This window comes from Dreissena polymorpha, chromosome 4, assembly GCF_020536995.1.
Source record: "Dreissena polymorpha isolate Duluth1 chromosome 4, UMN_Dpol_1.0, whole genome shotgun sequence".
NCBI classification, from domain to species: Eukaryota; Metazoa; Mollusca; class Bivalvia; order Myida; family Dreissenidae; genus Dreissena; species Dreissena polymorpha.
The window spans coordinates 15,072,803-15,091,043 of NC_068358.1; the positions used below are offsets into that span (position 1 = coordinate 15,072,803).

Here is an 18,241-nt window from a genome sequence, read left to right on the forward strand (position 1 = left end):
GTGATTGCTTGTGTTTCAATAAATAATGTTCTGTTTTGTTTGTTCTTGAATTAATAAACAAGGGCTGTTTGTAAAACATGCATGCCCCCCATATGGGCTGTCAGTTGTAATGGCAGCCATTGTGTGAATACATTTTTGTCACTGTGACCTTGACCTTTGACCTAGTGACCTGAACATCAATAGGGGTCATATGTCAGACATGATCAATGTACCAATGCAGTTCCATGATTCTAGGCCTCATTATTCTTGAGTTATCATCATGAAACCATTTTACTGTTTCGAGTCACTGTGACCTTGACCTTTAACCTAGTGACCTGAAAATTAATAGGGGTCATCTGCCAGTCATGATCAATGTACCTATTAAGTTTCATGATCCTAGGCGTAAGCATTCTTGAGTTATCATTCGGAAACCATTTTACTATTTCGAGTCACTGTGACCTTGACATTTGACCTAGTGACCTGAAAATCCATAGGGGTCATCTGCCAGTCATGATCAATGTACCTATGAAGTTTCATGATCTTAGGCGTAAGCATTCTTGAGTTATCATCAGGAAACCATTTTACTGTTTAGAGTCACTGTGACCTTGACCTTTGACCTAGTGACCTGAAAATCCATAGGGGTCATCTGGCAGTCATGATCAATGTTCCTATGAAGTTTCATGATCCTAGGCGTAAGCATTCTTGAGTTATCATCTGGAAACCATTTTTCTATTTCGAGTCACTGTGACCTTGACCTTTGACCTAGTGACCTGAAAATCAATAGGGGTCATCTGCCAATCATGATCAATGTACCTATGAAGTTTTATGATCCTAGGCCTAAGCGTTCTTGAGTTATTATCCGGGAACCATCTGGTGGACGGACCGGCTGACGTGCAAAACAATATACCCCCTCTTCTTCAAAGGGGGGCATAAATATGTCAGCGATTTTAACATTTGAGTCTTTTATAAAAACAGTTACAAATTGTGACCAAATTTTGACCTCAAGGGGATAATGGGAAATGTTATAGCTATATTATGGATTAATATAATAAAGATATGATGCTGTGTTCACAAAAAGGATATACCCCCAAAGGTAGCCTATCAGTTGTGATTCCTGGAACCATATGAATCCCCTAATTAGTGTGACTTTATAGTCCACAGTCTGCGCAAAAGTTCAGGCTGGTCTGAATTTATGTTTGCCGAATATGGCATAAGACCCATTTTAACAAAATGCAGCTTATATGTTTTCTTTAAATTTTAGAGGATAAATTATCAATTGTCCTTACAGAACAAATGTATTAAGTGAAAATTAGCTCAGTTGAGGAAACACTGCCCAGCCAATAAAGCATGTATTATTTCCCTAGCTATGAAACAATATTTCAATATCTCCTCACTTGGGGTCCCAGATATGAATACAATATTAGAAATGAAACGTGGTGTGTATTGCAGCAATAACAACATACAACTATTAGTGATATAATGATAGATATGCCATTTTACCTTTTAAGGTACAAATTAATATGATAAGCAGAGTAAATATTGCATGTCCCAAATGACCATATATTCAAATTGTATCAATAATTTCTGATGGTTGTTTAATGACAGTACAGAGAGAAACTTACAGTCAGGAAAAAATATGTTATTTTTTTCAATGATTTTTTTAACAATGATTACAAGTCTTGCATCAATATAAACGAGTATTTTGGAAAACAGGGCTAAAGTAATGTGGGTAAGGTGTTGTCACTGATAAGCCTAAGCAAGACACAGGCTAATCAGGGACGACATTTTCTACCAAGACTAGATTATGGTTTAAAGGAAACTTCCTTTAAACAAACAGTTCTGATAAGTTTTAGTGCAGTCCCAGATTAGGGACAATACTTTACTCACATGCATTAACCCTTTGCATGCTGGGAAATTTGTCGTCTGCTAAAATGTTGTCTGCTAAATTTCTAAAATGTGCATTTTCTTCGATTTTTTTCAAAGAAATTACTATCAGAATAGCAAACAGTTTGGATCCTGATGAGACGCCACGTTTTGTGGCGTCTCATCTGGATCCAAACTGTTTGCACAGGCCTTCAAAATTCGGTTCCCGCACTGAAAGGGTTAAGCCTGGTTTTCCAAGAGCAAGGCGTTATCAAGCCCTTAGTTGGGTGCATCAAAGTTCACATATTATTGCTTTGTATTAAACCATCTTTTCCACTCAGTTATATACTCAGCATGACTTTAGGCTGATGTGACTTAATTTACAGGGTTCAAATTGAGTATCTATTATGATGTACAGCAATGGACACAGCAAAACTTTCAACATGCATCCAATTGACATCAGCAAGCCAGCTCATCAGCCTATTGCTGCACAGATATTGAAATGGCTGACAGTAATTGAATTAAATGGGTTTACACTGAAACAATTGTCATATAAGATATATTGCTTGACAACACTGGACAATACTGGACACAATCTGAAAAAGACTTGTGTATTCTTAGATCTTACTGCAAACAGAAAACATTTAAACATAACCACTTTTTGAAGTTTAGCTGCTGTTTTGTTGTTGCTTTTTGGAATAAACATTTATTGTCCTTATATGGGCTAAAATTATGATGTAAAAATAATATAATCAATATAAACAACTGCATTTTTCCCTCTCTAAAAGCCGTACTTCTTCTTATCAGGTATGTTACCAAGTGTCTTATGTTTGGAGCAAGTGAATTCAGATATACAAAATCTTGACTGTGCCAGGCAGCATGTATGTTTTTCTTAAAATATACAAGTACAAAAAGTTAAAAAAGCAAAGTAGTTCTTTAAGTTCATATGTTTAATACTAAGCTAGGGCTGTGCCATTATATCCAAATCTATATAGAATTGTTATTTGCAGTTATATGATGTACTAGTCTGTCAATGATGGCAACAACACCAACAAAATTGTTTCAGGTTTCGATATTATTGATTACAAGTTGGACAATAAAAACCAAGAGAAAGTGTCATTAATCCAATACTAGAACATAAATCTCAGAAAATCTTGTGTAAAACAGTTGCTGTTGTTTCATTGCCTGTCAAGACTTTTATTACTAGACAGGTAAGTAAATAAGGCTGTCAAAATTTAAAACTGGGCATGATGGGGTCATGATCTGGGTGGAAAAGAATTAGGTTTATAAGGACTCCTACATCAAATGTTTGTACTGTTTACAAGGGCTCTTACATCATGTTTGTTCTCTGCAACACCAGATATAAATATTGAGAAACTCTTGATCCATTAGTTTTTGTCTTATTTCTCTCATTCTTATTCTAATCTGCGTTATCAGCAGATTCTGCAATAAATTGCATGTTACACATGGCTTGGAAACAATTTGCTCATCATAACCTTGCAGCTCTCTATTGAAAGGCCACATGTTTCCCATGCAGATGCTTTATATCTTTCTCTTTTTTAACTTATAGTTAAATATAGTCTGAGAAAAATATCTAACAGATAATATTGCAGATTTAAAAAGTGTTGCTTCTAAAAGTTTAATAGGCTATGCCTGTGCACTATCAATGACAATTTTAAATTGTTACAGCAGCAGCAACCACTATCAGCAGCAGATGTAAGCAGCACTTATAGTATTATTTTATAATGTCTCATGCAGAACCCATATTTTACAATGTCTGGACCCTTTGCACAAGATTCAAGGACTGTTCATGCGCGAAAATGTTGGAAACATGGTTTGACCGTAATCATTTAAGCAGGTTCATTTTTTCTTTATTACGAAAACTTCAATTCAAAACCTTTCAAATACCAGCTTTATTTTGATAGATCTTTCTGCTTTTTGGTTACAATGCACTTTTAACTTTTAACACAATTCAATACACTTGTTATAAATAATTAGTAAACAATGCAATTTAAATAGCGAAAAAAAAAACAACATCAAATTTACATAATTTGTCCATTATTCAACCAAAACCTCTTCAAGCATATCAATTAGGTAGTAAAACAGATTTTTCAATTTTAACTATTTAATAACAAACACATAATCTTTGTGCATGCACTCACATTTTAGTTCCGAAACATCAACTTTCTTGTGTAAACTTCCTTTGATCTTCATACAATTCAATAAATCACATTTTTCTATATCATGCTTTCATTGCAAATCATATCGCCTATTCATGGACAGAAAACACTATTTATGGAAATGTTAACAGCGCCTGCAAATCTGTGTTAAGGGAAGACAATTTATTGCAACAAGCATTTTTCCCTTGTATAGAGACACAGTGGAGCATATTCCCTTATACAATGTCACAGTGGAGCATAGAGACACTTGGAGCATTTTCCCCTTGTATAGAGACGCAGTGGAGCATTTTCCCTTTTACAATGTCACAATGAAACATTTTCCCTTTGTATAGAGACACAGTGGAACATTTTCCTCTTTCATAGTGACACAGTGCAGCATTTTCACCTTTCATAGTGACACAGAGGAGCATTTTCCCCTTTCATAGTGACACAGTGGAGCATTTTCCCTTTTTATAATGACACAGCAGAGCATTTTCCCCATATGGCAAGGTGTGTTTTTTTCTTGCTTGCTTGGGATATTGAGATGTTCAACATTCTGTTAATTCTATCTTACTTTGCAGTGTTCGAGTCTACTCATGTTGAACCCCAAGTCTCAATCTAACAAAGTCTCCTTCAAACTATCTCACACATTAAAAGAATAAAATGTTTCATCTAAACATCACAATACTTTAGAATATCTACTCTCAAAAGAAAGGAGACTTCCCCTAAAACAGATGTCTTCAAAATCCACAAAATTAAACATGTGTAGGTTCCATTAATTAATAAGCATGTTCCCAAGATTTCCTGCATTTGCTGCAACCCATCTCCCCATTTGATTCTTCCTTCAGGGGTTCCGCTGTCGATCGCCATTGGCTCCAAATGGCGCTAAATTTTTAAATGTGGCTCCAATTTTTTAAAAGTGGCGAATTTAAAAAAATCGGTAAAATCCTATCCGAAAATGTACTGCGAGTCGAAAGCATGCGACCGAGCATTAGCGGCCAGCGTCTGTCAGATGTAAATATTGATTTACGACGATGTAAGCGACCTACAGTGCAGAGTGCATTAGAAATCACTGAAGCGTGTAAGTGTTACAAACGGTGTTTTTACTGCTATTGTCAAGTTTTATGGGGGTTATTATCGGATTAACGACTCCTTTATGATATTGAGCAATAAGTTAAGTAACACGGGGACAAACTGTCACGACGATCAATAGTTATAATGGTTATTAGGGCCGCTATTTCTTTGTTAAAATCAAAACCATGGGGATGGCAAAAGCATTTAATTTCTCCACATCAACAAATAAAAACTTGTTTCAACAGGTATTTGTGAGCATTTCTGTTTAATAGATTCATTATTGTAATGTTCTGGGAAGGATAAAAATTGATTAAGATAACAACAATTTCTGAATTAAATATAAAACATTCACTTTATGTACTATATTTCGGATATGTTAAATTCGGACATTTAAAGATAGGGACATTTATGTGTTGGTTAGATGTTGATAGTTTGTAAAAATATGTTTTATGTTATTTCAGGCAACTAGAATGGATTGTGGCAATTATCTGGGCCTTTCTGTCAGGAAAAAAGGCGTGAACAACAGTCATTTAATTGAACCTGGAAATCATCCACCACTAACAGAAAACTTGTTAACAACAGAAGCTGATGTATATCATGTCCAAATATAACTGTTAAACAATTTGAAGTGAGATGCTTTATTTTCTGATTCCCTTTCAAATGATGAACATTGGTGTGATTTTATGTTTAAATAATTAATTTCGAAACATTTATGCAGCATACTGTTTAATACATTGATGTTAACATCATTATATTATTTTGGTTATCTGTGTTGTTTATCAAGTTGAAAAAAATGTTATTTATATACAAATAAAGCTTATTAAGACTTATGAAGGCATGACTTATGAAGGTACTTATTGTTTTTTTATGAAATAACATACTTTTTAAAGTGATAATATAGTAAATGACATTAATGTAGTAAGGTTTCTTAAAATGATTGTTCTTATTAATAAGGTGGAATAACCGACAGTATTCACACCGCGAAAAAGTGGCGACAACTTTTTTTGGGCCAGTGGAACCCCTATTCCTTCAACACAATTTCTGTGCATGGCGCACAGGCAACATGTGTTAATTGGGTATCATTGGCATGAGATAGGATTAACTGTTATTGCTACAGCCTCTTTGTTACTTTCATACATTGGCAAGGCATCAAATAACTGTACAATACGAAGAATATCTCAAATACCCAACAGTCTTTGCCATCAATAGAATGAAGAAAAAAGGCAAATGAAAACATGATTCTTGTTTGATATGCCTGCTTTTATCTTTATATAAGTGAATACAAAAGAGTATAGACTGAGGTAATTGTATTCAAAAGTTTCTGAAATTTCTTACAAACCTATAGGTATTCTTATATCATGATCCACTTAAATGCACATACTTATTTAAACAGAGATGGGAAATACATCCAGCATGATGTATTCACATCAGGATCACTGTAAAAATAGTAAACACTAAGGACTGGCAACAAAAAATTAAACCCAGCTCAGGGAAACCAGGTTTAATGCTATCAGCATCCTAGATTAGCCGGTGCAGTTAGATCCAGCTAATCAGGGGCAACACTTTCTGATATTATGATATTTTATGTTTCTAGTTAACCCTTTCAGTGCTGGAACCAAATTTGAAGGCCTTTGCAAACAGTTTGGATCCAGATGAGACGCCACAGAACGTGGCGTCTCATCAGGATCCAAACTGTTTGCTATTCTGATAGTATTCTTTGAAAAAAATCGAAGAAAATGCTAATTTTAGAAATTCAGCAGATGACATTTTTGCAGAAGACAAATTTCCCAGCATGCAAAGGGTTAAGGCGGAAATGTTGTCCCTGAGTAGCCAGAACAGACTTTTCATTCAAATATGTTAGACACTATCAGGCTGATCTGTGACGAACAACTTCTATAATGCATACATTGAACAGAATAAATTATTGTCATGATATGTGAACTTTGCAGGCTGAACTCTGCTATTTTGATCATCAATAATTGGTTACAATTTTGATAACTATATAATGCCTGACTTTGGATTATAGTGTTTATTAAAACAGTAAAAAAGTGTTGTTGTTTTTATATAATTCACAAACAAATAAAATTCTTGTGTGGAAGATAATATTTGAAAACAATCAAATAAAAGATGTCATTTCAACAACTGTTCTTTTTTCTACAATTATATATGTATAAAGTGCAATATTTTTTATATCTGAGGCACCTGTTGCCAAGCTTGTTAATGTGTCTACCAGTATATGCTTTCTGTCATGGATATCAGGCACTCAGGAGACTTTTTTAAATTGCCTAATTATATTGGTTGTGAGGTTGGCATTTCATTATCTTATATCGAGGGGTTAAAGCCAGAACGTGATAACTCCATTTTTCAAATAGTGGAGAAAAACGCAAAATTAAGGTTTGACAGACTACAACTTTTAAATGAATATGAATATCAGCATAATATTTGGTTATAATATAGGTAATAGTATTGTTATGACATTGTAAACATATTATATGATTGCATACAATATTTTAATGCTTTTGTATTCAAAATAGCACTTACTTCATTCTGGCATAAACGTAAAACATATATATTTTAAGAGTACAACTGTGTTAAGTGCACTTGGTGCTATTTTGCATAAGAATTGAACGCTGCTTTTCCTATGCCATACAGGACTTAGTGCCATTTAAGCAAAACAGCCTTGTGCTATGCATCTATTTTACGAGACTAAACGAAACATGTGCACTTAAAAAAATTTAATTTAATAATTATAATGGTAATTCTTTTTGTAGAAGTACATACTTATTTTCTTTTGCATTCTAGATTTGAACAGGACATGCAAATGTGTCTCCAACATTAACAATGGAAGAAAGTTAAGATTCAGATATTCTACATCTGCATCTTATCTATCTTCTATTGTATCTGGGTCTGGAATATCCTTGAAATACTGGTGATATTCTGAAGGAATTATCCCTTCAGAGCAAAGTGATGGCAGGTCTTTCTTCTTTGTTGCTGTAATTGGAAGTTTGGAATCTACAAGGGTTGTATGTCACATTTTATAGAAGGTCCTTTGATAGAGGATTTGATTTGATTTTATAGAGGATATGAGTTTACCACACTGAAAACTGGTGTAATCAAAACTGCACTTAAAAAACACACACCCGGATCACAATTGTAGTTTTATCAATTTTATTTTTGTCCATATAACCTTTTGTCCACTTACATTTACAACATTTGGCGGCATTACAGTTTAAGCTACATGCTTGATATAAAAAGCGTCATAGTTTTTCATAGGCACTACAACATACGGAGTTCTCTTTGGTGTAACCCTCACAATTGGTTCCCCATTAGTAAATATACCAATGTAAATTTCTTTGCTCATTCAAAGGAAGCAGGTACACTATCACACTCCATCTGGGTATGTCCACTTTCTAAATACTTTTGTTCAATGGTGTCTATGTTTTTACATTTTTCAATGCAACAGTAATAACCTAATTTCGATTTTGACCACTACAACAGTCAGAATAAAAACAGACATTCTTTATGTGATGGGAAGGAATTTCATGTAAGTCAAAAGACAGGTTCCCACTTCACAGCCGCATTTTCCTTCAGTTTCGTTCCACAATAAACATGTCAAACTTGTGTTTTGTTAACAGTAAAAGAAAATATTGAAACTTTTTCTTTTTCTTTTATAATAAACTTGGCTCACACACGAGAACATGGAATCGGTGAAACAGCCTCTAGATCAAATCTTATTTTACCATCTTAGTGGGAGAATAATGTCTTTTAGATAAGCACCAATGAAGGCATATTCTCCCTATCTAATTACAAATTAGCACAATAGTTTGTGTATTCCTGTTTAAATAAACAAGATGCAATAATTCCTTAACAAGGAAAGGGCTTCATATTTTGTTTTTACCTTAAAATATATGCACACATGGCTTATGTTTAAATGATTTAAGTGCACTTAAATCCTTTTGGCACATGTTTTTCCTCTCAATATGTATGAAAACTTATTGTGCCAAAATGACTTAAGTGCACTTGAAGCATTCTGGCATACACCAGATTTGTCGATAAGCACTTAGTGCACCTTGGTTCTTTTGGATAAACTATGTTGTATTCAAGATGTGATTCCAGGGAATAGTGCATATTGTAGAGCGTTGGAATAACTCTATGAAAGTTCAAAAAAGCGATTTTTGATAAAAAGTGCACTTATCACGTTCTGGCTTTAACCCCTCGCTTATATGTCAAAATATGGGTTTTGCATTCAGTCTTTTGCCAATTGTTAAATCAGGCAGCAAATTATATATAATTATCTTTGAAACTTTTCGTTAATAAGAACCATTTACACAATTATGAGACAGTTAACCGTGATCCATATTAAATGATTTCATAATTAAAGCTCACACAGGCTACCAGAGGTAATTCATTTCATTTAAAGCTTAGCTGTCATAGATTTATTGTTAAATTACCACCAAAAATACTTAGGTCCACAGATTAATTTTTCAATCAACTCTATTTTTGGTTAATAATGATCGCTCATGGTGTTTGTTAAAACATAACTCCTTGCCCCCATTTTTTTTACATGAATCTCTAAAATGATCCCTACCGAAATTGGCGACGCCAAGAAAAAACACCATAGCATTATGTGTGAATAAAGATAAAAAAAGTAAACATAAGATGCTTTGTTAATACCACCCACGGTCTAAATATTACATCAATAAAGAATCCTCATGCAAGGTTACCTCCAACTGATGAACCGCCCTGGTTTCCCTGTCAAAAGGCTTGCCACTGGCGCGGATCACACCTGCAAATAGACAACAGCTAAATACAACAAGCAGTTCAAGACACACTTCATTTATAAATTTTGTGCAGTGTTAAATAAAGTCATTGCTAATTTTTCTTTTGTACCACTGGAAATTAGCATATTACTTAGTGGTTGCGTTTTCAAAAACATTTGTTACAAAAAATGTCAAAAACTTAATAATATTGCAGACTCTATTCTGTTAAACAAAACAATTTCAGTTGGCTGCATACTGCTTTTATTTTACCACAGCAGAGAGCATCACCAGTAAATTGACCAGTGACCTCAGAATACCTTTTGATCAAGGTCAATCAGGTACAAGTCCATCAGCCAACTAGGAAAACTTATTCAGGCATATGAAAGCATGCCCAATAAAAATCTGAACAAAGGCAAATAACACCCAACCAACCCTTACTTTGTGTGCTGACCCTAACATTTTTTGGTGTGATTAAGTGTGATTTTTCATTCATTTTTTAAAAATTCACTAAAATGACTATTCTGTTTGTAATCATTTTGCTGCATTTAATCCTCTTTTCTAAATTTAATTTACACTAACTCAAATTACAGAATGTTATAAATAGATTTGGAAGATTTCAACACACGATTACATAATCTCACTAAATAGGGGTACATTAAAAACAGTCAATGTTTGGGGCCTTAAACTATTTGAGGCCTACAGTGAACACTAAAACCATAAACAACTTTTACCAAAGACATAAAGCCTTGTACATGTGAACTCTTGTTGTCAGAGCTTTCAGCCATGTTCTGATTTAGGGATTATAGTCCAAACATAATGGTCAAAACATGTTAATATGGTGGTAATGGGCACATGAACAAGTGGTCAACAACAATCAATGTCGACACTGGTTTAAATAGGTAGTATTGAGAGTTGTTGTCTACTCAGCATTGCCAGTGTGTACCTGCACAGATGACTTGGGTAGACAACATTTCATCCTGCTTTAATGAAATGACCAACAATTATGAGCCGATATTTTCAGTAGAACAAGCGCATTAGGCACAATAAGTATACTTTCATATCTGAATAATTTGAAACGATGAACTGCAATAAGGCATTACATTCTTGTTCCTTTGATCTTATAATTTTTTGCAAAAATGATATTGTACAATTGTACAAATAATTTATTTTGCAAATGGTAAAGTGTTCTGTCTTATAAAAAGTCTGTCTATAACAATTGAAAAAGTGTCTATGTTTTGATCAAGAACTGAGTTGACCCGTTTATGGATTGATGGATTAAATGGTGCATAGCTACATGGAACATTGAAAGGGTGTTCCTTTTCTGCTAAATTTACACATCCCTTCAAAAATCTGCTTCCATGATCAGATAATAGCAAATACAGTCCTACTCAGTTACTCCCAGGACGGCTAGATTTTAGCCATCGGCTTATCAGCAGAACTAATTAGTGTTAACTGTTCTGTGGTCATAAAGCACACTCCCCTGTCAGGCTGACAACAGCCTGTTTGGCTATAATAAATGAACCCAGGTGTTATATCTGGCCAAATCTGAATATGCTGCAACATATTTCAGAGAGTTATCGACCAGTGTTATTATCAGTTGTGCCAAATATTCATAGCCAATACAACATTTATTTTGATTTGTTATATTTATAAAACAGGTAAGCTTGAAATTTGTTAGTAAAATTTTATGTTCACCTTTGTTAGATTTTAAATTTGACATGTAACAAGCACCGAACATGTAATATGAAATGATTGAAATTAAAACTAATAGAAGTTATATGATTTTAAAACATAGTTTTCTTTACTCTTTCAGATTGACAACCAAAATGACTTTTCATATTCCATCACTGAGGTAACTTAGAATAGTTTTTGACGAAACTGATTCAGAATATAAATTATCTTTGATGAGTTCAAAACATTTCTAAAAAACAATAAGTGTGGAGATGAACCAGCAATTAAAAGTGGCAACATTTTCAGTTGGTTGAAAGGAAAAGATCGCAGTGTAAAAAGTGTTGAAGGAAAACCTTTATTTAAACTGGAGAGCAAATAGTGCAATACTGTATGTCATATCGCGACACACATGAAGTGTGTAGACAGGTTACGAAGGAATTAAGGGGATATTAGTTAAACAGTCAGAGGAAACCCCCATTACATCTACAAAAGAGATATACAAACATATAGTTAATGCTGATTTTCTGTCTAAAGTCCTTTTGTCGGAACTTAAAATTGAGGAAAGTGGCATTACAACATTAAATTCATTTTACAAAAATGAGTTTACTAAAGAAAGCTGGAGGAAAATATGTTTCATTGAAATGCATTTTATGAGAGAAGGAGATACCATATATGCCGACAATAGCAAAAATGTTGCTTTCAAATTTTGTAGCCTTATGCCGCATAATTACATTTTACTTTAATTCTGATATACATTATGTTTTATTTTGATTGTGTAGGAAATTGTAAGGGTTCGACCACATGATATGAATAAGTTTATACATAATGTTAGTTATCGTTAGTATTAATCATTATTAAAATCTTATTGATTAGGTACCGTAACGGCGCAACCTTTCAACTGACTTAATGTAGCTTGCCTACATAGTGTTGGAATTTATGTCTTGAATCTGAATAGATGTACAATTTATGTGTATAAGTGGTTACATATTAAAAGAATAAGTGTACACAAATACAAGCATGCTGTTATTTTACAGAGAAGAATTTCAAACAATAAATTATTGTTCTTGTTTTTCAGAAAGAAACATGATGTTTGATGAACCAGTGCACAGATGGAAAATATGTTTGAAGTAGATCAATGCAAAATTCATGTTGATAAGACTTTAAGTTGGGACATTTTGGTATTTAATTTTTATCAACCACAGGAGACTACATCTAATTAATTCATTTAATTATATAATTTAAGTTCAACACTCCACTAGCAAATATCATGCTAAATACTCATGTTGATAGTCCTGTAAAGTTGTTTATTAAAAAATTTGTTTTTTTTAACTTACTGATTAGTAACATGGTTACCCGTTATGTATATTATGTGAACATTTGTTATGTGAATTACTAAGGTAAAGTTGGTATTTGGTGTATAAATTAATGTTTTTTTCCATGAAATGTCCTTGCTAGAAAAGTTTGGGTTACAATCATGACAGTACTTAATATAAATGTATACAGCAGCTTATCATTCTATTATTATAAATTGACAAGAATTCTATCAAGTTTATGTGGCATACTATTAATGCTAGTTCAACTTGTTTATATGAACATTAATAAATGTACATTGAAAAAATAAGGAATATTCAATTGCTTACTTCTGAATAATTTGATAATAATGTGTAATAAAAAATATCTGCATTATAATTTTATATAACATAATTATAATTATGCTCTGAGATCATTACATACTCTTCGCATATTTATATACTTTCCATAACATAGTTTAATGAATATGTTATTCAATTCAATAATAAACTATGTACAAGTTTTGATCTGTTGTTTATATTTTAATCCATCATTCAAATACAAGCACGATGCTCTTTATTAAAATGTGCTTTACTTAATTAATATTAATTAACTCTTTGATACCTATTAAAATGCATGCCCCTGTATTTTTCTACAATCAAATTATTCATTTAGTGTGTGAGCAATGTTTAAAACCCTCTGAATTCTAAGCATTCTGAACCAGTATCTTGTAATTAGATATGGCCAATAAATCCCCTCATGTTATCACTTCCAACAGTGATCAGCGCTTCACACCACTTTGATAATGACCCCTGAAATGTTAAATAGATTAGCCCTGATCTTGTTGAATCTATGGAGAAAGGAGTAACCGAGTAGGACTGAAATAAACTGACAATAAATCGGCTAATCTGACAACTGGCACAGCTGAGGACCCAATTTTTTTTTGTAATCCTTCAGCCATTTGCATCCAAAAACATTTTATGCCATTCTGATCCTATGTTCACAAAGAAACATCATCTTTAATTTTGGACCAACACTCAAAACAAACACAAATCATTGCCTGATTTCTATCTGCAGCCTGACCCTTGCCCTAATATCAGTCAAGTCCAGAATAGTTGGTGATTGATTGAAAATCAAATCTGATTTATCATCACCATGGCAATCAATTGAGCCCAACTGGTCACTGTAGTATGCAATTTTGTCTTGTAATTGGAAAGAAAATGGGTATGCAAGAAATACGCCCCTTCAAGGATTAACATCACTTGATCGGTCAACGAGAATGACACTGAGCAACAAACATGTATCGATTACCTTCCACAAAATGACCACCCGAGTCATGCCAGAGTCACTTGCACGCAAAAATGGTCAGACTGACAATAAAGATATTGCAGAGCGTTACATTGTAGCCGTATAGCATGTGCTCTTAGGTGCATTACTTTAACCTTTTGAGGTGAAATCTCGCGTGCTAGTATGCAAGCAAATCTATCCGATACAAGTTGATCATTCTTTTGTGGTACATCACAAGGCGGCGTTGTATTAACTAGGGGATTAAAATGTCTGTCAGGAAAGCCCTATCTTGACTTATGGTATCCATTTAGTAAATAAAGTTGTTATACAGGTTAAATGTCAGGCTAAGGGCAAGATCTATCAATTATATAGAAATAAAAGCAGTAATACAGAGAGTTATTTCACAGGAAGTGAATCATGTATTTAAATATATGTGGTGGGAAGCAAGATATCAGTAATAAAAATAGAAAAGAACTGAAATTGTTGAAACAAGATATATCCGTTCATTCTACATAAGAAATTACTGTAGTTTTGCCATCAACTATAAGCATAACTTTTTCAATTTTGTTCTACAATCACAAAAAGACAAAATTTACAATTGCAGAATGAAATGATGTTTGAGCTATAATATGAGAGTTTATTTACCGTATTTTACCATGCATAGCGCGCGGTTTTTTACCTTCAAATTTCAAAATAAAAATTCAGTGCGCGTAATACATTGACACAACGCTTTCCTGGTTGCTAAATTGCAAAAAATCCATTTCATAATCGTAAATCTTCACAATCGCCGCCATTTTTGTTATTGCAGAAAACTACACCCTATAATGTTATAGACTGAAGGGGCCGTTGTCGAAACAACATATAGCGGGAAAGGTTAGGAATGAACGGGGTAGTAACAGTTTTGACAAAAATTAAAAGATGAAAAAAATGTCTTTGTTGGTGTTTTCTCACTTCTTCATTGATTGTTCATCGAGCTATATCGATCCCCGTGCGTCGCGGTATTGTTTGTTAAAGTTTTTGTTGTCATGAAAACTCGTTGATTTACAATGCAAAACGTCTTATTTGAACTGAGGCTAATTATTTCAATCATATTTTTCAACTTTGCTTTTGCTTTAGTTTAATGTTAGCAATTCCGAAAATTTGCACTCTATGTGAATTGACAGTTTGACGTCATCAAAGGAAAGCCGCTTCCTGTCTGAAGCAATAAAGCGACAAGTTTCTCGCCGACAAAATTGGCTTCCTTTGTCTAGCAATCAACATGCCAAACCAATTGTGTGTTTGTTCCTCAATGGCAATCGTCCAATTAAATAATAGCACGTGCAAAGCTCCGCCTTCGAACCTTTTGAAGAGAACGGAGGTGGAGTTCAACGGTTAATTGAGCAAGTGTATTACGTAGGTTGAGTTCCGATTTGCCGAAATTACTCGGCCCTAAGCATTGAAACGACGAATACGTTTATCAATCATTTTCTGATCTCTGCATAAATATGCTACTGTGCGAGTATACTATGTAGGTTACAAACCAACAATAGAGATATAGACTCGTTTTATTTTCTTTCAATAGAGACAAACAAATGATATTTGTCAATTGGCTTTACGCCAATAACGCCAACTGTATGGAATTGAGCGTTCGGGTGTATTGTTTGTCTCACTATAATATCAACTAGACGCAGTGAAGGCGCGAAATACCGGGTCAAACTGGATTTAATGGGGAGCATCTCTTAATGGGGAAATATTTAAGTCAATGAAAAATAAAATGGGATCCACGGACGATTTGCGTAAAATTGGACATTGCGTTGTTGCGGGTCTGCAGAAGAAGATGTCATACGATGTTGTGAGCGGCAGGTAATGAAAATGTTACACTGTTCAAATGTGAGTAAAAGGTAATGGTGGTTCGAATTTAACGCGCAGGGGTCTTGAAAAAACACGCGCAGTGCGCAGCAATAAGGACATATCGGTGTTCACGAGAGAATAATCTTAAAAATTATCAAAAAATATAGTGCTATGCAACCCGTGCTCCTGATCGTAAAAACGCTCCCTACTTTAAAACAAAAAATTAAGCGCCCGAAAAACTCAGATTAAATGATTGCGCAATATAAGAATGGCGGCCATTTTCGGCCAAATTTTCGGGTTTTTGGTCTTGAATTCTTTTTTTCTCCATTTTGGCTTTAAAAAATCGCATGCGCGTTATACATGGTAGCGCGTTATACATGGTAAAATACGGTATTGTCTTTGTAGAGTTACCAGACACTGAATATTGCACATGATTTGTTTCACGCTTTGCCTTAATGCAATTATTACCAGATCAAAAGGTTTTTGTCATAACAACAGGCCAAATTTCGCTCATTTACATAATTATAAGTTAGTATTACGTAACAAACAATTTTGAGTAGAAGTTGTTAAGACATTAATTAGTTTTACCTCTTCAGCTATCATTGCATTTTAATTTCATTCAGTTAATTAGTGTGTGCAAAGCGAATCTTTATTGCATTCGTATAACAAAAAGTAAAGAGCACGTAAACTTAGTTTGATTCATTAACAATGCATTTAGTTATCATCAATTATGTTTTTTGCTTGTTTTATATTCTTGTAACAAAGAACGTCTTCCAGCTATATTTCTCATAAATGTTAACAGTCATTTGAAAGTATACATATATAGGTACGCCATACATTGTGACATACAGCAGGGCTTCCCATTGGCTCAAAAATTTCTTTAGCCAAATTCACCTTGCTATGGCAAATTCTTCTATTTTTGGCTTTTTATGTTTTAATGAAGAAGCAGTTGTAGTCAAATATAATTTTCTGTGGCCAAATAGGTCAATTTGTAGCCATTCGCTTATTTGGCAGACTACATGATTTGTGACAAAAAAAAACAGCCCTATTTTCCATAGCAATCATTGTTATAATTTAATACTTAGCAAAGTTACTATTTTGCACATATTGTTAGGGGGTTTACTTTTTTCATTCATCTGTAAGCAGACAGTTCAAAAAATAAATAAATTTGTCTTTAAAACAAATGGGTCTGATACCAAAAGTTGCCAGTAGTCTGGTCAGGAGCTATGCTGTCTGTTATAAAGTCATGCAAGGTTTCGTGGTCTTATTAAGGGACAGGGTAGCTTCTAACTGCACTAATGTGCAGGCTGGTCTGGAGCTATGCTAGCTGGATATGACATAAATCTATATTCCCTGACATGTCTCATATTCAATCAGAAATGAGTTACAGCGTAAAGTGCTTTGAAATGATTAATTTTCCTACAGTTATCTTTAATGCAAAGATTGATAAATTACCCCTTAATCTGAATTATTCCATCTTCCAAATTTATAATGCTGCTAAACTTACCAGTATGGGTCTTAAATTTAATGAAACATACATTCTGAGAGTGTGACTGAGTAGTATGGGGCCAATTGTTCGTTTAATCCTGCAGATTAAAACTAACAAATCAGCCTTATATTCAACAGACCTATTACACAATCAAATGAACAATCAAGTTAACTAAATATATTTCAATCCATTTCATAATATTTTTTATCTAAGGTCTCATAAACACTAAAAAGTTAATTAATGATGATATTGCAAGTTTTTAGTTTGTTTTGTGTTGTTTTTTCTTATGTCACTGAACTGTTCAACAAACAAAAAAACATGCCGGTGCAGGGGACAAATTAATGTTTGCTCTGCAATTTTAAACAAACATTGGTGACACAGTTTCTTTTCATAACCCATACAAAGCAATTCTTTATCTGCAATGATTAAAGCGGGTATATACGATCTTGTCAAATATTTAGTAATAAATATAAAATGTGTAAAAAACTTATTATACATATATTTCAATATAAACTAAAATAAAAGTTAAGAAGAACATGTGTCGAAAAATGCTAAATAAGCCAGATATTTAATTCTGAAATCGAAAAAGGCTGTACAGCCGAATTCGCCAGCATATATATCATGCATGTACGATGTGAATCTAAATTTAGTTTAACGGTTCATTTGAAATTTCTGCAGCGATATCAATTCATACGACACATGAACACTTACAAAAAAGACGAATGCGTCGGTTATTGTAGGAAAATAATTACGAATTATCTTCGTCACAATCGGCTCGGGGCGCTAATTTGTATTTGCTGTATTTTATGAAATTTGTCTTAAATGTATCATTTTTCTTG

General features: G+C 33.6%; 1 protein-coding gene and 1 long non-coding RNA gene across 4 annotated transcripts in view; one reads left to right on the plus strand and one right to left on the minus strand.

Moving 5' to 3' along the window:
* LOC127879704 (protocadherin Fat 1-like) overlaps positions 1-18,241 on the minus strand; it is a 148,872-nt gene that overhangs the window by 89,288 nt on the left and 41,343 nt on the right. For all 3 annotated transcript variants that reach the window (XM_052426699.1, XM_052426700.1, XM_052426701.1), the window contains exon 4: positions 9,800-9,861. In XM_052426699.1, coding sequence (XP_052282659.1) covers positions 9,800-9,861 — 62 coding nt within the window. The remainder of the gene's footprint in view (positions 1-9,799; positions 9,862-18,241) is intronic.
* On the plus strand, positions 11,216-13,321 carry LOC127879707 (uncharacterized). The gene is made up of 2 exons (XR_008049220.1): positions 11,216-11,687; positions 12,582-13,321. It is a non-coding gene; the product is annotated as an uncharacterized LOC127879707 (long non-coding RNA).